This window comes from Acomys russatus, chromosome 6 (genome assembly GCF_903995435.1).
Source record: "Acomys russatus chromosome 6, mAcoRus1.1, whole genome shotgun sequence".
NCBI lineage: Eukaryota > Metazoa > Chordata > Mammalia > Rodentia > Muridae > Acomys > Acomys russatus.
This window is the reverse complement of record NC_067142.1, coordinates 34073787-34095458: the sequence shown is the minus strand read 5'-3', so window position 1 is coordinate 34095458 and position 21672 is coordinate 34073787. Positions and strand designations below refer to the sequence as shown.

The 21672-nt window shown below is 46.0% G+C and overlaps 1 protein-coding gene across 5 annotated transcripts in view; it reads left to right on the top strand.

The window, feature by feature from the left end:
* The window catches only part of Ppp1r12b (protein phosphatase 1 regulatory subunit 12B), a 202791-nt gene extending 181698 nt beyond the window's left edge, over window positions 1-21093 (top strand). For 3 of the 5 annotated variants that reach the window (XM_051147459.1, XM_051147458.1, XM_051147457.1), the window contains 6 exons: window positions 323-339; window positions 4842-4986; window positions 5611-5715; window positions 8334-8387; window positions 9823-9873; window positions 20756-21093. In XM_051147459.1, coding sequence (XP_051003416.1) covers window positions 323-339; window positions 4842-4986; window positions 5611-5715; window positions 8334-8387; window positions 9823-9873; window positions 20756-20842 — 459 coding nt within the window. In that variant the 3' untranslated portion in view covers window positions 20843-21093. Of the gene's footprint in view, window positions 1-322; window positions 340-4841; window positions 4987-5610; window positions 5716-8333; window positions 8388-9822; window positions 9874-15674; window positions 15854-20755 lie in introns of all 5 variants that reach the window. The other 2 variants (XM_051147454.1, XM_051147455.1) reach the window with 1 other exon arrangement.
* Window positions 21094-21672: the final 579 nt, after the last annotated feature.

Genomic DNA, 21672 nt, shown 5'->3' with positions numbered 1-21672 from the left:
TGTCACAAGAAAGCCAGTGACAGTCACTCCTGCAGCACAGGCTCGGTTGTCTAGTTGGTGGAGAGGGAAACATTTGACCACTCTGTATTTGGGGGATCTGCCAGTTTAAAAGGATGTTCTCTCCAAAGCCCAGATCCAGTGAGCCGTGGACTGCAAAGAAGTGTGGGTTTGAGCTATGTGGCCTTTTGTGCCATCAGTTCAATTAGCAACTCCTGTCTCCACTGTGACATTGAGACAAATGCATTTATGAATGGAAATATAAATTAGTCTCTTGCTAATACTATTTTCTTTTTCTTTTTTGTTTTTTGTCTCCTTTCTCTAGCATGAAAGACTTTCTAGGTAAGAACTCTCTTTTATATGCATGCTTAATTCTTGTGAGTGATTGTATGTCCAGTTAAATTTAGTTTCACGAAACAGTTCAGTAGTGATCTTCGGATCTTTCCTTTTCCTTTCTTCAGTCACCATAATAATTCAGACTTACCTCTTGCCCAGTGTCAAACAGCAGCTTTCCCCTCGCCTTCCTGCCTCCAGACTCTCTTCTGCCCAGCTCACCTTGCTCACTTCCAACTGATGAGCTGTCCTGAAGCATCAGTACCAGGCCCTGTGCTGGGCACTAGGGAGTAGCATGAATGAGGCACTGCCCGGCCTACAGTGAGTTTACAACCTACTGGAGCAACAAATCGTTTCAGAAGATGCAGAAAGTGCCATTCAGACGTTCAGTCAGACATCGTGGGTGCACAGAAGGGGCAGTTAACGTAATCTGATAGTTTAGAAGTCAGGGTTATTGCCTGAGATGAAATATTGTCACTTTATAGTGAACCCAGCCATATGTCTTATATCTAAATGGTGCTTATGAATATCTTATCACATTTGCAATTACTAAAATAAATAAGTACATAATGAGTGAGTTCACCCAGAAGCAAAAAGAGACAAACGGTATATACTCACTTATATCAAAACACTAGTCCAAGGGATACATACCATGAAAAACTTTACTTACCAAGAAAGTGGGTCAGAGGAGAGGACATCCTATTGAGACTTTAGGCAAGAGTAGCATGGAAGATTGGGGAAATAGTAGGACCCATCTGGGTCCTGGGGTCCTCCTCAAACTAAGGCACCAGCCAAGGAGAATATAGGCAGTAAGCTTCGAACCCCTTCCAAGACCTAGCCGACGAACATGATACTCTCCACTGTTGAGTGCAGAGTGAGATCTGACTCTCACACGAACTCTGGTGCCCCTCTTCTGACCACGTCCCCTGGATGGGGAGGCCTGGTGGCACTGAGGAAGGATAGCAAGTTACCAAGAAGAGACTTGATATTCTAAGAGCATATATAGGGGGAGGAGGTCTCCCTCAATCACAGGCATAGGGGAGGGGAGAAGGGGGAAGTGGGAGGGAGGGAAGAATGGGAGGAAACAGGGGAAGGGCTAACAATCGAGATGTAATATGAATAAATTAATTTTAAAAATGTAAAAAAAAAAATAAATAAATAAATAAATAAATAAAATAAGTAAGTAAGGATCCCCTATAATTTTTCACATAGTATCTAAGATAGAAAGCTGGTCTTCCTAGAGAAGAAAATAAGGAAGATAGCAACTTTGGAACTAAATGTTCGCGTCTCTCTCCACTATTCCTGTGATGGAGAGATTAAGAAGATGGGACACGGAGCAGGTGTAGTTTTAGAGTGTCACGGGGAGATTGGTCTCACAGTCTGTTTGGTAGCTGAGCTAGTTCGACCTTGTAAAAATATACTAAGATTTATGTGTAGTCTTCCTCTGTCTGCGCTCTCACCAAGTACAGCCAAGGATGAATAATTTACCTGTCAAGTAGTATAAAACGACTTTGCTTAGCAAAATGCAAAGAATAGTATTTTGCTATAGCTCATCTTTAAAGAACTCCATTATGTTATAGTGGCCAAACTAAAGGGCACTTCTCTACAGAATTCAGAATATATCAAAAATCCAGTTCAGGAGTAAGACAGAGGGCTGATGAGATGGTTCGACCTCCACACCCACACGCATATGTGCACACATATAAATAATTAAGTAAATGTATGAAAATAATAACAAGCAAAGAGATTGACAGAACACAGTCCATACCATAGCACTTTCAAAAGTCATATATGTATGATGGGAATTTTCATCTCATGAGTGATTACAGATTTATTGAGAAAATTGTTTTGGTTTGGGGGTTGGTTTTTTTTGTTTTGTTTTGTTTTTTGTTTTGGTTTGGTTTTTTGCTTCTTTTGAGAAATTACATTCTTCCTTCAATCCATACTTTAAAAAAAAAAAACAGAAATATATTTCAAGTAGTTACACTTTTTAAAGAGAAAGGCCTTTTCTACAACAATAGCACAAGACAGAATTTTATTATCTATATATAGGAAACACCTTCCCACACAGTACCCTAAAGATTACAAAGTGTTAAGTTTCATTATGTAATTTTACATTGTTATTAAAAAATTAACTCTAAATATGTGGGCATGGTGACTCAGACTTCTAATTCCAGCACTTGGAAGACTGAAGCAGAAAGAATCAGAAGTTCAAGGTCAGCCTGGACTACATAGGAAATCCTACACCAACTTAGGCAATATGAGGCCCTATCTCAAAATAAATACATACACAAACAAACTAAAATAAAAAAATAGGAGATTGATGCTTTTAAGAGGGGAAAAAAGAGTTACTATCAACAGACAAAAACAAAGTGAGATTTTAAACTGTGAAATGTATTAGTTGTAAATGCTCTCCTGTGTAAGAGTGTCATCCCAGGGTGTGACAAGGGGAAGCTGCTTGCTTTACTAAACAAAGTGTGACCAGCCATCCAGAAGCCAATAACCAAACACTTTGAAGCTCCCTCACAATGTAAACACTAAAACAGAACAAAAATAGCATTTTCCTATAAAGTTGATGTGATGTAAATCCTGGTTGTCAACTTGATATACCTAAGAAGAGTTCCCTCTTCAGCTAAAGAACTGTCCTCATCAGATTGGCCTGTGGACATGTCTGTGGGCCATTTTCTTGATTGATGTAGGAAGGAGGCCCCTGTCCACTGTGGATGTTGCCATCCAAGGCAGGTAGGCCTGGGCTGTATAAGAAAAGGTAGCAGGATGTGAGCCTGGAAGCAAGCCAGTACCTATTGTTCCCCAGTCGGAATCTGCTTGAAGCACCTGCCTGGAGCTCCTGCCATGACTTGGATGATAGACTGTAACCTGTAAGCTAAAATAACCCCCTTTCTTCCCCAAGTTGCTCTTGGTCATGGTGTTTATCACAGCTCTAGAAAGCAAACCAGGACAGATGGAAAGGGTTAAATCTCTTTGGAAGGCAGGATAGCTATACATAAATAAGTGTTCAAAATATAGTAGACCTTGATCACACAGTTACATTTCTAACTTTTTTTTTCTAAGAAAGTAATTGGACAGTTGAGCCACTGGTGGCAAGTGGCACACCCCAGTAATTCCACCACTCAAGAGGTAGAGGCAGGAGGATCAGGAGTTCAAGATCATCAGCTAACATAGTAAGTTTGAGGCCATTCTGGGCTCTTTGAGGCCCTGCCTCGAACAGAAAACAACAACTCCCCCCGCCCCAAAGAGTAACTGGCTAACTTTACCAAGACTTACAAATTAGACTGCACATTTTAGTAAATATATTAATAGCTAACAAGTTTGAAGCAATGTGTCTACCACCTGAAATTTGGTTAAATTACCAGATAGTCATTGTTAAGAACTAAGTATATGGTAAGATACTCACAGAATCATTAATGTAGAGAGGGGGAGTTAATGTAGGTCTTAGCTGGCTTTATGGGAATATTGTTTTAACATTTTTTTATTTGACATTACAGAAATACATGAAATCTACTGTTAATAACCGTTATTTTGTGGGCAAGATTAAGGGGTAAATACGTTGGTGTTACTTAATGTATTGTTTTTGTAGTCAGGAAAGTTGTCAATACAGAGATTTCCATGAGTAGGGAGTTGGGGGGGGGGTGAGAAGAGCACGGGTCCTGGCTCCTCTAGGAGAAGGGGGGCCAGCTAGCTTCTCTTGCAGCTGCTGCTTTACTCCTGCCTCACTGCCCTCTGCGACCTCCCCCCCTCCCCCATCTGCCTTTCACAGCTTACTTCACATCCTCTGGCTTTGCCAGCAGCCACCACAGAAACCAGACAAAGCAGTTCAGGGGACAGTGTTCTGGAGGGCTGGTTTGCACACAGCACTGTGATATGTGCAAAGCTCAGGAAAACATAAGCTGGTGTGAAGGATTAAAATGACACTAGGACACAAAGCTGGTACACTTAGCGGTGCTGGAAATGAAGCCACCAACAGCTCCAGAAGCTCGCTTGCCAGATGTAGAAATCTTAAGTACAAGCACAAGTCGTGATATGGAACATAGGGAATCAAATGGGCTGCCTGTGGGTGTTTGACTCCAGCAACCCTGCCGTGCGCCCAAAAGCCCGAGCATCTTGCTGTGGCTGCCGTTCTTCCTCTCTCCCCACTGGCTTGCTCTCCAAGCCCATGTGTTTCTGATTCGTTGATAGTTCATTGCAATCATTTTCCAAGAGCTCTTCATACCCGAGAAACTTTGACTGTTAAAGGCGCACTCTTTAGGGAAGCTGTTCAACTCCAGATAAATTTGAAAGCTCTAAGACTTAGAAAAGGCACAGACTAGCCTTAGGCTGTATCTCTCTCTCTCTCTCTCTCTCTCTCTCTCTCTCTCTCTCTCTCTCTCTCTCTCTCTCTCTCTCTCTCTCTCTCTCTCTCACGCACACACACACACACACACACACACACACACACACACACACACAGTGTTCTCAAACCAACCTTTCTATCTTCAATACTTACCTTACAGGTTGGAGTCAGGAGGCAGTAACCCGACCAGCAGCGATTCTTACAGTGACCGAGCCTCAGCAAGAGCCCGTCGGGAGGCCAGGGAAGCTCGTCTGGCCAGCCTGACCAGCCGAGTAGAAGAGGACAGCAACAGGGATTATAAAAAAGTAGGCTCTCTTTCCAGGCTCCTGTCTCAGCTTGTGATACAGAACCTCTTAGCCTTTGCCACTGTGAAAACAATGAGCAAACCTTAAATAAGGAACACAGAGGTACTTAAGTCATTCCTTTGTCCCCTTCACCTCTCCTCCCACTAAAGACTATTTGTATATTTTTTTTATTGCAGTAAGTATATTTCTTAGGTCAAATATTTAGACATATAGGGCAAAATAAGAAATTTACTGTTTTTAAAAAGAATAAAAAGTGTGATGCTTTGTGTCTGAGCACATGAGAATTATTTGGGCAGATTTATTTTTTAAGAAACATGTGCTTTTAATAAGGTGTTTTGAAGAGCAACCAAACACTTTTTGGTGTTAGCTTTTAAAAAATCATTTTCATCCAGTTCTTGCTCCTTGGACTTTGAAAACACTTCCTTTCAGATGTTTGAGATATGGGGAGGGGGTGAAGGGGCAAGGAGGAACCAAAACATTTTGGTTAAGGACATTTTTCTTGGTTGATGTTTTTGTTAAGCAGAATTTGACAAAAATCACCCAATGGTGGAGCAGAAAGTGTGAGTTCTACTACTGGGAGCCCCCCACCCCACCCCCAGTTGCCTGGTTCTCTTTTCTTCACAGCTCTACGAGAGTGCCCTGACTGAAAACCAAAAACTGAAAACAAAACTTCAGGAGGCCCAGCTGGAGCTTGCCGACATAAAATCCAAGCTTGAGAAGATGGCCCAGGTACGGGAGGAGCGGGGGAGGCAGGGCCCATACAAGGAAGCGAACCAGGAGTCAAGGGGACAGGTTGTGAGACAGAGTCCAAGTGGCACGTCCCCCAAGCCGATGAAATGGAAGTTTTATAGTGGCTGTTTAACTTAGTAATTCTGAAAACTAGTGGTTAAGTTCAGTGGCCAGCTAACTGAGAGTGAGAACAGCAGAGCTAATGTTACTACAGCTTCCCACTGCAGAGTACACCAGGCTCAGGGCTAGATGGCTCCTGGCCTGCTCATACTTGAGCGCAGCCCTCTGAGCTCGCCTCATGGAGAGCACCGACGACACTCTGTAACCGACAACAGAGAGCCCCAAGTGGAGCCCAGAAATCATTATATGATTTGTTTACATCAGGGAATGAAGGGGTTCCAGAGTAGGCTCCAGGAGGACTCCACCCTGGAGCCAAAGTGTCCCCGCTTGTATCTGGCAGTAAGAAACTACTAGAATGAGTGGGTAAATCACTCACTCTCACTGCCAGGCCTGATTTAATTGCACAAAGCTTGAAAGGCTGCCGGGGGCAATGACCTCATTGCTCATGAAGAAAGCTACAGCAGCCTCTCTCGGGTTATTGCAGAGTTAACAGGAAGTCTATTGAGTTACTGCCCTCCCAGAATGCCTGGGGACTAAGTATTTCAAAAGTGGAACTGAGGGCTCTTCACGAGGATATGAAATGAAAACCAGAAGTGGCTACTTAATCTGGTAATATGATATAATCCAAAAGCAAAAATGAAATTATAGGCTCATGTAGTCCCAAGCACATGATACGTAGTCAGGGAGGGGTTGAATACCATCTTAGCATCTTATTGTAGCCCCTCTGACATGCGATGCACAAGGGAACAAAGTGGGCACAGGAACCAAACATGGCTCTTACTGTTCTTTCTGAGACCTACAGCTAGCACATACTAGGTTTAAAGCCATTTTGTGAAACAAACAAAGGTCTCTGTATCTAAAGAAAAGGCCATGACACAATTATGACCCTGCCACCAGTGGGGGATGGGCTAAATAAGCTTTATGGTCACTTTCCCCCCCTGCATTACTAAGCTAGGCAGTACGTCTGTTCTAAATAGCTTCCAGATGGACAGAAGTTAGTACTAAATGCAGCCCTGAAGCTGCTCCCAGAAGGTGAGCCCTTTGCAGGCCATAACAGAGCAGCCCCACAAAGAACACTGCAGCTTGCTCCTAGTAGGAGCCGCTGGCGCTAGCCTGGGGAGCTCTCAACAAGCTGCGCGGAGTGGCCCACACAGAACATCAGAATAGAACCAGCCTTCCCCAGTCACTGGGGCAGCACTACTTGCCAGCCAGCTGCCCGGCGGGGTATGCTCGGATAACCAAATGCAAGCTATTCAAAGCTCAGAAAGAAATGATGGTGCTACAAACCAAGTCTCTATTTACCAAAAATGGAGATGTTTGGTAGGATCGTGGAGGGAGGGAGGGCCTGTCAGCCTCATGCATTTGCTTGGAGACAGTTCCCACATGGACACATACAGCATTTTACGTAAGAGGTCGACTCAAAGTCAAAGGAGTTATAATTTAAAACTATACAAGCAAACAAAAAACTAGTTCTTTGTATTCTGAACTTTGCAAATCTTGAAATCTCCCAGTTTGTCAGGCTTAGGAAAGAGACAAAGTAAGATATAAACAAACTCCGAGACCTGCAAGTGCATTTTCCCCTTTCTGCCTCTCAGGTGTAGTATAAAGGCTGACAGCCGTGACCTTCAGAGCAGAAGGTGAAAGACTAGGCTGAGAGCCAGAATTCCAAGTTTTATTGTTAGTTTATGTGTTTGGTAATTGAGGAAGAAAGAAGAGAAGGGGGAGGGAACCTTCTGCAGGGCCAGCCTGATGTCCCCCTTTATTGCAGATGTATTAGATAATATAAAATAGTCATCCTTTATTCATTACATGTCTACTGAATGTACAAAGTTCCGCCCAGTCCTATAATGCAAAGACCAAAGGAGACTTAAAGGTTCCTACATGACCTGAAGTTGCTCTTCCTAGGTTTAGTGGCCAAGTCTTTTTACTCCTCTGAAGGGTTAAAACTGAAAGTCAGCGATGATCTACATATATACTGTAACTCCTTTATTCAGATAAAAGCCTGTTGGCAGATTAGGAAGGAAAGCAAACAGATAAAAGTGGAACTGCTCTGTTAAGACACCAGAAACTAGCTAAGAAGACTGGATCCCTCATGTGAAGACCACCACCCTAGAAGGAAAATGGACAGAAGAGACAGGGAAAGATTAAGTTTGGGGGGTTCCCGCCTTCAAAGAAGAGCTACTTCTCTAGAGGCGGGGTGGGGTGACCCAGTGTAGGAAGTGGTTGGCTCTAACGGAGAGGGGAGGTGAGAGTCAGGTGTTATGAGGACTGCTCCTGCCTTCCTTCTGAGGGCTCCCCATACTGCTCTTCTACAGACTGTTCAGGGCAAGTGCCTGACTTAGCGATCTCACAGTCTGTTTGCTGGAGACCCTTGCTAAAGGAAGCCCAGAGCCTTGCTGTCTCTTTCTGGATGTGTGGTACTGAACCAGATTAAAACTAGGCTTCCTACTATATGTGAAACAGCCCAGATAGCAGGTGTTTTTCTTCCATTTGCACAGCAGAAGCAAGAGAAGACCTCTGACCGGTCCTCGGTGCTGGAGATGGAGAAACGGGTAAGTTCATCTCCCCTGGCCTCCGCCTGCGCGTCTCCTGGCCTTCTCCAGCTCCGCTGTCCTTGCCAATGGAAAAAGTTCATCTTAAGAAGGCGGGAGCTCTGCCACATTCCACTCCCAGCTTAATGATAAATTTTTTTTGTCTGACCCTGGACAGTAATTTGATGGCCAGTCCTTTTGGCTTCCTCATTTAGCCCTGGGAAATTGTCCCAGGCATTCTTCTGCCTTCAGAACTGCACACGTAGACAGAGCTGTAAGATACTTGGCTAGTTACACACGCACAAGGTCTAAGGGTTTCCTGCCCTTTCCCTTGCCTTAGACAGAAAGGACGCTTTCAGCTGGTCATGTATACGCACATCTAAAACACCCACATTTGAGAGGCAGAGGCAGGAGGATCATCATAAATTCAAGGCCAGCCTGCGCTATATAGAGAGTTCTAGGCCATCCATGGCTGCATAGCAAAACCTAGTCTCAAAAGAGGAAAGACAGCCAGGTGGCTCAGCGGTGAAAGTGCTTGCTGTGTATAAGCCTGACAGCTTGGTTTCCATCAGCAGAATCCATGGTGGACGGAGAGAACTGGTTCCCAAACGGCATGCCTATACGCACACACATGTGCAAACACACACACACACACACACACTCATACAAATACTTTTAAAAGTAAGTTTTTCATCAAGGCCCTTTGCCAATGATTTAGGTCTTACCATTTAAGGCTGAACAGTCTCAGCTTTTCATCAGCCCCCTGGTGGAGGGCATTCGGGTCAGGCTCCTGACCCCAGCCAAGGTGTTATCTGGGATTTGATATTCTCAAGTTGAGGAAACTCACTTAGATTTAGTGATGAATCCTCTGATTTGGCTCTAAGGATGTAGTTAGTATGTTCCTGTCTGTCTTATTGTCTGTGGAAAAAGCTAAGCTGTCTATTTCGCTCCCTTGGCCTATAACCAATCCTCCTTGGCATCTCATGTAATTAAAGGCTCCTCACTGAGTTCAGGCTAAATTAAGAGTTCCTGACTGGGAGAGGATGCAGGGGGATGGGAAGCTGGCAGGCAATGATGTCTACTTCCCCACTGACCATCTACTCCCCACCACGGAAGAAGCAGTTCCCTGGGAACCAGGGTGCTCCGTTACTAAAGGTGATGGATTTTGTGTCTACACAGCAAGGGCCCTAGTTACTTCCAGTCTTTTGAAAGAATTAACTTGGAAAGAACATTAGCAGGTTGCCACCCTGTATCTTCTACTCTTCTTACAGAAGACTTAAACCACAGGCTCCTCGTCAGTGAAGTAGCTCCATCCCATGGCCGCAGGGCAGGGGATGTGGAGAAAGGTTTGCCCTAGTCTAGAAGACTCAAGCCATGCAGCTGCTGCGGTATATGGCGTGTAGGAGGCAGCTCCCGCACCCGTTACCCCTTCAGTGAGCTCATTGTTTCTAAACAGGAGAGGCGAGCGTTGGAACGGAAAATGTCGGAAATGGAAGAAGAGATGAAGGTACGAAAAGTTTCTTTGTCTTGGTGTGTGCCTGTTCTCTGAACACTTGCCTAAACTAGATACTTGAGCCTAGGCTTGCCTGCTATAATTGCCACTGCCGGCTGAGCACCCCCAAGAAGAGATGCTGGGTTAGAGGACGTGAGCACCTCTCCTCAGCCATCTCTTAGGTACTCTCTGTTCATGTTGCATCCGCTGTGGACACCTCAGAAGCCTTCTAAGAGCAATTGATGAGTTTGTGGGGAGACTTCTGGCAGACGGGAGGCAATATCCCAAGTTGAACTTCTAAGGTTTTCAAAGGCTGGGTGAAAGGGCTAGGACAAACTCCTCGCTCTGCAGAGTCCCCACCAGGACAGCTCCATGACACCTGGGCATGGCCACAGGCCTGTCTCCCCACATGCAGCTCTTGCAGGAGGAATACAAGCTGAGTCATTCCACAGCAGTATGAAAATGTATTTGCATATTGAGTTCCTGTCCTAGGCCATCTCCTCTGCAGTACTCCCAAGTTCTTGGCCTCCACCCACTAGAGCAGACTCATGCCTCCACATGACCTTCTTGAGGGCTCACTGCCTTCCTCTTCTCGAGGATGACCGACAGTGACATCACCTCTCTTAGCCACTTGAATGGATTGCTGCCAGTTTTGAGTGCCAGTCTGCTGCTATAGCAGGGGAGCACAGGAGGGCTGGAAGGAGCATGGAGCTGCTCAGGGTAGCCATCTACCTAAGGTATTGGAGCAGCCCATCCCTGCAGTGCCTTGTGCTAACTGCTATTGTCACCTACTACTTGCTCAGCTTTTTCCTTTCTTCAAGAATCTTATTTTAGTGGATATGGAATGCCAAATCAGATGTAGATTTCTATAGCTGGGAGGCAGAAACCCTGGGACAGTGTCAGACAAATCCCCAAATGTCCTCCCATAAGCAAGCGTCTCTGGTGTGTAAGTGGATTCCTGCTTCCTAAGAGATAGTTGTTTTAATGGCCTAAAGAGATGTTATTTATGCATATCCCACCACACACACACACACACACACACACACACACACACACACACACACAATGTTTTCAGGTTATGATCAGGTCAAAGGTTATAGTTTTACCAAACCCTGGACTCACAATCCGGTTACCCCTTATAGTTGTAGAGTGGAGGGGAAATGACAATTCCTGCCTCTCGTTTCCTACTCGCCAACCCACAGCTGTGACTAGTAATAGTCATACAGAATTTGAAGCAATAACTACTTATCCTTCAAACACTCTAAATTCCCAGGTTGACTTTTATGTAGCAGAAAGTAGAAATAGTGTTTGATTCTCTTGAGACAGAACACTACCTTCACAGACACCACTGAGTTTTTCCATCTTCTGGGTTTTCTAACCCCCGCCCCCTCACTTGTGGCAGTCTTTTCTTCCTCTTAGCATAGTACACTAGTACTGCCAAACAGCTCTCCATGTTGGGCACGTACAGCTCTATATGCATGAGGGCTTCCCGTCTGAAACCCTTAGCTATACATCTGCACTCTGCCGTTGGACTGCTGTCCATACTGCTTGCTAACAAATGGCCTGGGCAAGGGTGGCTAGAGAGATGACTCCATGGTTGACAGCACTTGCTGGGCTCAGTTCCCAGCACCCATATGATCTTTTATAATCATCTGCAACTCCAGTTCCAGGGGATCTGATGCCCACTTCTGACCTCTGTGGACACCAGGCACATATATTGTATACACACATATATGCAGATAGAATATTCATACACATAAATTAAACTAACGCTTAACTAAAAAAAAAATTTTTTTTTGTTTGTTTTGGTTTTTTTGTTTTGTTTGATTTGCTTTTTCGAGACAGGGTTTCTCTGGATAGTTCTGGCTGTCCTGGACTCACTTTGTAGAACAGACTGGCCTTGAACTCACAGTGATCCACCTGCCTCTGCCTCCCAAGTGCTGGGATTATAAGCATGTGCCACCATGCCTGGCTCACTTAACTAAAATTTTTTTTTAAATACATATTAAAAATACTCAAAAGCCTTTGCCTGGGTATGGTGGCATATACCTGTAATCCCAGCACTTGGGAAGCAGAGGCAATTTCTGTGAGCTTAAGGCCAGCCTAGCCTACATAAAGATCCTGTCTCAAAGAACCAAATAAACAAATAAAATAAGCAACCACAAAAAAAATTATAAGGAAAGGGCTAATAATGTTGCTGAATAGATAGCATGCTTACTTAGCATGGAGCCAGCTTGATCCTCAGGACCCCATGAACCAGGCATGGTGGTGCACACTTGTAACATTCAGGAGTTCAGAGCCGTCTTTGCTCTGAACTCACTACATAACAAGTTCTAGGCCAGCATAGGACACATGAGACCCAGTCTCCAAAAAAGGGAGGGGAGGGAGTGGAAAGGAAGGACCTACATGGAAATCAGGCCAAAGCTCACATCCCCCCATGAGTGCCCTGAAGCCCAAAGCCAAGCTGTGTGCAAAGACTTAAAAGTGGCGCGGTCCTGTAATCACAGCACCAAGTACACAGAGAAACCCTGTCTCAAACAAACAAACAAAAAAGACTCAAAAGTGGTCAAAAAGGGGGGGGGGGGAAACTTTGAGTTCTTTCTTATTTCTGTTCCCACTTTAAGCTGGCAAGAACAGAAGCTCTTCCCTGTTCTAAATTGTTCTCAATCTTTTGGGTTGACACAGGTTTGAATGTTTCTATGTTCTTATCGTATCAAGCTGTGGTTTTCTAAGCTAGGCCATAAGTTCATATCTTCAGTATTCCAAGAGATTACGACACATGAAAATGTTTCTTTCCAATCAAAAGTCATTTGCCAACAGCTTTAAAAGTAAATTTAAGAGGCTGGAGAGATGGCTCAGAGGTTAAGAGCACTGGCTGCTCTAGCAGAGGACCTGGGTTCAATTCCCAACATGCACCTGGTGGTTTACAACTATCTATAACTCCAATCCCAGAGGTTCCAATGCCCTCTTCTGGCCACCTCTGGTACTGCAAACGTGGCACAGACATACATGCAGGCAAAACCACCCATGCAGTCAGTAAGCTGTTTTGAGACTTTGCTTAAAAATCCACCATATTGCCAGGCATGGTGGTACATGCCTTTAATCCCAGCATTTGGGAGGCAGAGGCAGGCAGATCACTATGAGTTCGAGGCCAGCCTGGTCTACAAAGCGAGTCTAGGACAGCCAAGGATACACAGAGAAACTTTGTCTAAAAAAAAAAAAATCCACCGTATCACTCAGTCCCCTGCCACATACAAACCCAAGTGGAGAAGAAATGCCTGCAGACTGTTCTGCCTGAGTAACAGTAAACATAGTTTGCTCAATCCTAGCATAACATTCCAGATTGCAACTGGTCTAGCTCCCTCTACAGGACTAAGGGGGAAGAGCATCAGACCCTCCCAGCCACACCAGCGTTAGGGTTCTGTCTGTACCTTCTTCAAATTCATGAATATATTATGAGATTGTTATGGCTGGCTCTAAGGGAGTTGAAGAAAATGATTGTTTAGCTCTCAAGGTCTTCATTAAGCTATCATTTATGCTGATCAATTTTTCTAAGTATTAGTGACTAAAATAGTTGTCAAGCCTTGGGGCCAGTTGCTGTGTTTGTGCATGTTTGGGTTATGCAGGAGGTCAGTCTTTCCTGGAGCCATCAACAGGGCGCTAGAGTAGGGGTGACTTCCCATGAATGCGTGAGAGCTCACATCTAAAAGGGACATCACTGCCCGTTTTTCTCACACCACCAAAACACAGGTCAAGTGAGAGACAGGCTCTCCAGGTATGTGTAGGGCTTTGTGTTTGGGAGAGGGAAAGGTAAGTATGAATTCTCCCCAGGAGGAACTCCACCCCACCTGACGGAGCTGACAGGCATGTGTGTCAGTGTGCACTGAGCTGGCAGAGCTGGCTCTGTGCTTGTCCTGGGATGGCCACATCCAATCTGCTCTCTCCTCCACGAAGCTTTAGCTTCCTTGCGAGACCCTAGCCTCCACCTTCCTTTCCCCAGGCCCTTGCATGTGGAAGGCCCAGCAGCCATTCCCCTGTCAGTTGCTTCTGGGATTCTACTTTGCTCACTCTGGAAGTACCACTAACCAACTTGTTCTGTGTTCCACCCCTTCCCACCTTGCTCCATGCTCTGCCCTCCCCTTTTTCATCTCTTTGCCAGGCTTGTTTTCACGACTGCTTCCTACAGAACATTCCACCACATGATTTCCTACCTCTCTCCATCATGCTGAGCTTCTCCCAGCCAGAACCGCCTGTGTTCACATGTCAGACCAGGTCACTTTCCTATCTGGTTGCTGCAATATCCCTGGGAGGCAAAGACCACTTCACATAATGAAACGAGTGTATTGAAAGCTTCAGTCAGATGCCAACACCAATGTACAGCACTAGCCAGGGGTCTTCTGTGTCTCTGAAATATGATCCGTGCTCATGTCTTTAAACTCCCCCTCACCTGTGCCCTCCGTGAGCAAGATGCTTCCAGCCAGCCAGGATGGCCCAGTCTACTCTCCCATAGCTGCATGGAGCTGCTTGGCAGCCCTACCTTTTCCAGGATAGTCATCCTTCCTCTTTGGCCAAAGAACTGTTCAGCAGTTTGTCTCTGCTTGTTTTTCCTTTTCACTGTTTTCTTTTATGCTACTTTTATCTTTTTTTGCTGGTTCACTCCCAAACCATTGCCCCGCTAATCTTTTATTCCTGTCCTTTCTCACTGTGTAGCATGAGAGACTCCTCTGATACCTGGAACCTTTTTGTCACCACTATAACCCTAACCCTACTTGCCTAACAAAGTCATTCCCCTCTTCCAAAAGAGCTGATAGACTCAGTTTCAAGGTCAGTGCAGAGGATCCCTTGGGAAGTCACTTAGCAGACTCAGCAGGCCTGTGTTCATCACTTTATTGAAGTCTCCAAGTCACTTGTGAACACTGAGATATGGGGATGACCGTCTGTGCCGGCTGTTCATTCGCAACACTGACGCCCAGGTGGGCAGACTACACCGTGATCCAGACAGTTCCATCACCTCTCTGCTTCTGCGCATTCACAATGTCCAGGGTGTACGTCTGTTTGAGCACATTGAGGCAGCTCCCAGCCTTGCCACGAACTAGGGCAGAGAGCACACCATTAGCTGTGAACTTAGTGATCCCCATAATCACACATAGCAGGTCAGAGGACACGCTCTGTGTGCTCTTGAGGAGAGCCGGGAAGGTTAGTTAAGCTTCTTGCAAAACAGCTGACAGGTCTGCCCACGGGGCTAGCAGGTGTCACATCAGCCTTCTTAATAATGCATGCTTATATGCAGAAAGTGTTTAAAGAAAACATTCCTCTTGTGTCTTTTTTAATGAAGTAATAAATTAAGAGAAAATTTCAGGAAGAAAACAACTAGATGTCGGGGGTCCAGTGTGAGGACAAGATGAAGGGAAAAGGAAGGGGTGATGTTTGGATTTAGGGACACCCACCCTCAAAACCCTCAGCCCCAGGCCCAGTGACAATGAAGGGGAATCCCCAAGACTGTGGCTCTGCATGTGAGTTTGTCAGACGGCCCCAAGCTACATGTTGGCCGCTCCATCTCATGTGATGCTCGCATCGCCAACTGCAGCATGCTAAGAGCTCATCCAAGCACCGCGGACAGTCCTTCCTGATCTGGTGCAGTCTCCTTCCTCCCGCCCGTGCAGCTGGCCCTCATCTCCTACCGCCTTCCCCGTTTCCTTTCTTGCATGCAAACTAAAAACAGAAACAAAAAGTCACATAGTTTCTTTGTCCTCCTTTTTTCTCCTCTGCTCTGTCTTGTCTCTGTCCTGTCTGTCTCCATGTCTCACTCTCTGCAGAACCTTCACCAGCTAAAACAGATTCAAACCTTGAAGCAGATGAACGAGCAACTGCAGGCTGAGAACAGGGCCCTGACCCGGGTGGTGGCCAGACTCTCCAAGTCCATCGAGTCCTCGGACCCCCAGGAGCTCTAGCTATTGCCCTTCCTCCTCCTCACTGCCCTCCTCTGCTACTCCAGGCAGGTTTACTCTCCTTGCCGGTCCCACAAGCCCAGTGTCCATCCCTTCTATCAGGGTCTCTATGTCCATGTCCAGGTATCAGTAAAACTTGGTTATCTGAAGATGGAGCCAGTACTCAGGCCATATACTGGGACATAAGAACCTAGTCCAAGGGTGGCAACAGGGAGACTTGTCTGGGCAAGCAGAGTGTCGCTGTTCAAGCTGCCACGTTGCCTCCTCTTCCCATATAGGTTTGCTTACTCAGCTGCACATAGAGACACACTGCACATGCTTACCTGTGTGCATACATGTACACATGTTTATTTCATCCACGGCGTCTTTGCCAAGCTGAGAGAGAGCTTTCTCAGCCAGCAGAAACCCCAATGTATATCAGTCAGAGCCTGGAGTAACCAAGCATGAGAATTCTCAAGCGGGACTGCACGTTAGGCCCACCTGGGAGCTGTTACCACACACCATGCCCCGCCCATTCCAAAAGCTCTATCATTTGTATTGAGGGATAGAGACGTGGGCATCTGCATTTTTTTTAAAACTCCCTAACGATGTGTATGTGTTGAAAACCTCAACCCTTTGAATACCAGATGGAAATTCATCCCAAGTGACAGCACTGCTGGATGGATATGACTAGGCCTAAAGGCCAGGCCTCCCTGACCCCACCTCTGCTACCAGCAAAAACACCCTCAGTCCCACCGTGGGGTGGACCTCGACAAGAATTCTTTACCTCCTTGTGTAAGCCCTTGCTTTCATCTTCCTCTTTCAGAAACATTCCTCCCACTCCCCTCACAAGTCTCCTGGCTCTAGGGATGCGTCCCCCACTGCCCAGTATGTGGGCCTTGAGGCAGAACGCAGGCAATATAAATGAGCCCTTCCTAATGGGTTTGCCTTGCAGAGGAGATGGCAAGCAGTGGAGCAGAGAGCAGAGAGCGGGATTTATTTTCAACTGAAAACCACCCCTCTAAAAAGTGTGTTTGGCAAACTAGAACCTTCTCCTGGCTGTGGATCTGAAGGATAGGCTACATACACTGATTGTTTTCCCATGCCCAGATAGTGTGATGGGGTCACTGCTGCCCTAAATGGGTTCTTGATTTTCTGCAACAGGCAAATTAGTCTTGACTGGGCCTGTCTTCTTTTCTTTCTTTCTGCCTATTTGCATTTGCCTTTAGGGTCAGTAGCTGGCAACTAATTCCCACTAGTTCTGAAGCACCCAGATTACCATAAGGGATGAGCTAATGTCCCACTACAGAGGCTGTCACAGGTATAGAGGGAGTAGAAAGGGATGTGCTGCCGTGGCCAGGCAGTGGGCAGCCAGCATTAGGTCTAAACTCTGCCTTTCAAAGTTAGCTTCAAAGGTCCCAAAGAGGAGCCAGGCAGTGGTGGTGCACGCCTTAGTCCCAAAGCTCTGTGGTGGTATGTGTGCTTAGTGTGCACCAGGACCCTTGGTTCGGTCCTAGGATGCAGACATGCATGCACACAGGTGCATACATATACACTCTGGGAAATTTTGACTTAAGGCAAAGTAGAGACCTCCAAAGATGTCCCAGTTACTTTTGGTCTCCCTATTTGTTTAAATTAGATATTATCCTGGCACTTATTTAATGACTATGCTTGAGTGCTTTATGTTTTGCTCATTGGCTCCACAACACTGTTGTATATATTGAAAAACAAAACAGATTCCAGAGTCAGAAGCAAGCCCAAGGTCCCTTGGAAAATAAATGGTTGAACAAAAATTCAAACACTGTGTTCCAAGATCTGCACTCTGCACCACAGTGATATAAACCATCTGCATATTCGGCATAGTCTTAACCACTGGTTAAACACAGAGTCTAAGCAACGTAGGAGCAATCTGTTAAGCAGATACAGCACAGGATAGCATTGCTGTAGAAGAGTGACAGACAGAATTCTGCTTTTTCACTATTCTGACTTAAAAGGCCAGTTTTAGCTAGTCATGAGAGTGCACCCCTTTAGCCTGAGCCATGCCAATAGTCAAAAAAGAATTAAAAGAATTGTATTTGACAAATAAAACTCCTGTGGAATTCAGATTTTAATGTCCAGAAATTAAGATTTATTGGAAGCAAATCAGTAGGTGTCCCCTGCTAAGCCACACTCACACGGCAAAGACTGTGTGCCCTGTTGCCTAGTCTAAGATACTCACTGTGTGGACCTTGTCATAAAAAGCCTGCCAGCTGACTCCTCCCAGTAGGAAAGATGGCCATGTGGCCAAGAGGTTGTGCCACTCTCACCCCTTTTGAATCGCCCCTGCAAGTCTCATCTCTGGGTTTAGCCCCAGCCAGCTCTGCCTTCAGGGAAAGGGAAGACTCACTTCCCACCCAGGCAAAGCAGCTCAGGTAAGGCTCTCCCACCCATCGCTCGCCTTCCCTGGCACACCCTAAAGCTTCAGAACCCCGTACCTTTCTTTAACTCAGTCCTCATCATAGGCTGTAAGAAAACATGTGCTCGGTTTTGTCTGAAGTGTCTGAACATCAAGCTGGTAGGCTAGACATTTAGAAACGCAGAAGCTGAAGTCTAGAGAGTTAAGATGTGCTATAAAACCTTGCACTGTGTATTTCTTCCCACACGTGTTCTTAGTTAACCCTTAACGTCAGCCTAGTGTCAGACAGCACAGCTCACTCTTCTCTCTCTTTGAGCATGGAGCCTGTGCGCCCCTTCCTTGGTCTCTGCACGCCACTGGTACATTTTTACATTATCTTAAGATGTTAGATATTGATTGCAGCTGTGCAATTGTCTTGTCCCGCTTCCTCCCATGCCCAAAGAGTTGAGTTCTTAATGTAGGGGAGGAAAATCCCCAACACAGCACATTGTACCTCGTTTTTAAAAGCAGCTCATTTCTGAGGTGGTGAGCAAGAAACACAACCTATTGGCGTAGGTAATGCTTCTTCACACCTGTGGAGTCCTGCTAAGAAATAGGGCTTTCAGGGGCTGGAAAGGTGGCCCAGAAGTTAAGAGCACTGGCTGTTCCTCCAGAGGATCCAAGTTCAATTCCCAGCACCTACATGGTCTCACAACCTACCATATGTAACTCCTGTTCCAGAGGAGCTAATGCCTTCTCCTGGACTCCACAGGCACCAGGCACAGGCACACAGGCAGGCAAAACACGCATGCATATAAAAGAAACATTCTTTTAAAGTTAAAAAGCCCCACCCAGGCAAGCAAGTGCCCGGATGGAACATTAGAGATGGAAGGTGCCAGCCTGGGCAGAGTACTCCCTTATGATAGGCATGAAAGAGCTCGCTGTGATGTAGCAGGGATCCCCAGCACTGGGAAGCCTGCACACACACCAGCCCTTCCATCTCTGTAGACTCTGAGGCCCATCTGAGGGAGCAGGGCAGTTGCTATTTTTTTATAGCTACAAACAGAATACAGAGAAGTGGTTTGTCTAAAGCAGTGGTTCTGTAATTTGCAACTATTATGAATCGTAAGTATCTGTGTTTCCCAGTGGTCTTAGGCAACCCTTGTTGCTAGTCTAGTGCTAGTCTAAAGCACTGAGGACTGCTGACAGTGAACACTTCTGAATTTATTGCTGGGCTATAACTATTTTGGTGTATGTTTTCCATTCCTACCTACAGTGAAGAGGTGGTCATTGGACTTGGGCACATATGGGTTTAATATCATCACTGGAATTTAACTAGCTAGCTGCCTAGACCAGTGATGACATTTGTTCCCTCACATATATAGATAAAAACATCTGCAATACAAGGTTCCTGAGGTGACAGTGAGACTTTTCAACCTCCCCACAGTGTAGATGTTGTTTCCCATTTGTTCCCTGACGGGGCATGGGGATATGTATACACATACGTACACACTGTGTAATGTAACCCGCATCTTCCTGGCAAAGTTGGGGAGACAAAGTTTGTATTCCTTCAGGTACATTATAGAGCCCCTAGTTTAACAGCAGAGCCAAGAGCTAGAGCTACATGCCGTGTGATTCCTCAGGGCAGGCTACCGTTCTCTGGAAGCCTTGTTCTCCGTATGACCGACCAATGAAAGAGAGGGTATCTGCATGAGAGCGAAGATACCGAGTTCCAGAGCCTTTACTGCGAAGTTGTACTTACCTTCCAACCCCAGCCTGCTGCCAGCAAGGCCCACACACGAACTGTAGCTCATTAACACTTTTCAGATACACTAAGTATCTGTCAAAGTGCCTGATCGTGTAATAAAGACTTGGGTGTCCAAGCTGGAAATCGCTTTTCCTGTGTTCCTTGAGTTGAGCAACGGTGTGTTGTCATGTTCCAAGATGGAAGAACTGACAGATGGAATCCCCACTCTGTCCCTTCTGTCTCTGCTTGCCAGAATTATAACACCATCCACTAAGTGCTGGTAATGCCCCCTGGTCTGTTGAGGATAGGTATGTACAGAAAGACCAGTGAGAATTTGCATGGGTTCTGGTTACCAAAGGCATCAGGATGACCTTGGTCATCTCGGCATATGGCAGAAAAGCCAAGTTCTAGTCCTCAGCTTGTACTTTGTTCCTTACGGGTAGAAAGCAGTGCCATCTAACCTTTAAAGGCCACCATGTCTGACTCCTTGCTGAACGTCTTCCCTATGTCCTCACCAGCATACTTTGGCAGTCTCCCCAGGCTCTCTAGGCTTCAGGTGAGTTCAAGGGCAGGAACAGTTGCAAATAGCTATTGGCTCACTAGAATGGAACTAAAGGCTATGTGGAATGCAAAGCTGGCTAAAATGATGAGGAGCTCTGTTTTCCCTAAATATTTACATTTCCAACCCAGTAAATAGGAAGAGTTGAGGGGGTTTATCCCTGAGCGAAAGGGTAGTGAGAACTTGTCACACAGCCATCAGGAGGCCCTGCTCACCAGCTGGCTCGGTCCGGGAGGGTAGAGGCAGCCACCGTGCCAGGCTCTAACACACCTTTCCCTCTGTCCCCACAGGTGTTAACAGAACTGAAATCCGACAATCAGAGGCTGAAAGATGAAAATGGTGCCCTCATCAGAGTCATCAGCAAACTGTCCAAATAATGAGGTCAGATCTGGGATGAGGCGACAGCACTTGCTGCCTGCCCTTCGTTTCCAGCTATGGCCTTGTGGCCAAAAGAAGTGAATGTTTCAGAAGAAGGTCATCTCCTTCTGATGCTCCCCAGTCACCTGCTCTGCACTGTACATGTTCTCTGCACACTCAATGCCCCATCGCCCCTGCACCTCTATCCCAAGTCTTATGACAGTTTTAACTGAAGCGTGATTGTGACCATTTCAAGCAATCTGGAGAAAGCCTTGTGTGGTACATCAAGTTCAGCTATGGACCCCCAACTTTCTGCTGCTTTGTCCACATTGGTTTCGGTCCAATATGTAAGGCTTTGACCCATAGCCTTTACACTGACCCACTGTACCTTGATATAGGTGAGTCTTGTGGTGGCCACTCTGGGGTCCCATCTGGGGTGCCAAGACGAAGGGCAGACTGTGGGCTTGCTCTTTGGACTTCCTGCCTCTAGAGCTGTTTGCTTAGAGTCCAAGGTGACTGGCTCTGGCTGAGGCCCTGTGTTATTCACCTCTCAGGAACTAACTTGTTTTTACTTTTCTATCAATAACCTAGGAGCATCCCTGACTGGTCTTAGCCCCATTTCTCCCCTTCTGTGAGGCTTAGGTGGCCCCAGACTCTCTTGCTCCTTTTCTTTCTGTCCTTTTATGGTTTCTGCCCCAGGCCTGGTGGCAAAAAAGCTGCAACAGAGCTCCTGGCCTCAGTTGTTTGGGGATGTTATGGAAAACCATCCCTCTGTTGCCTTGGTGCCATGACCCCTGTCCCTGCAAAGCTAGAGGGTGGCTTCCAGGTCAGCCCACTGCTCACATCTCCC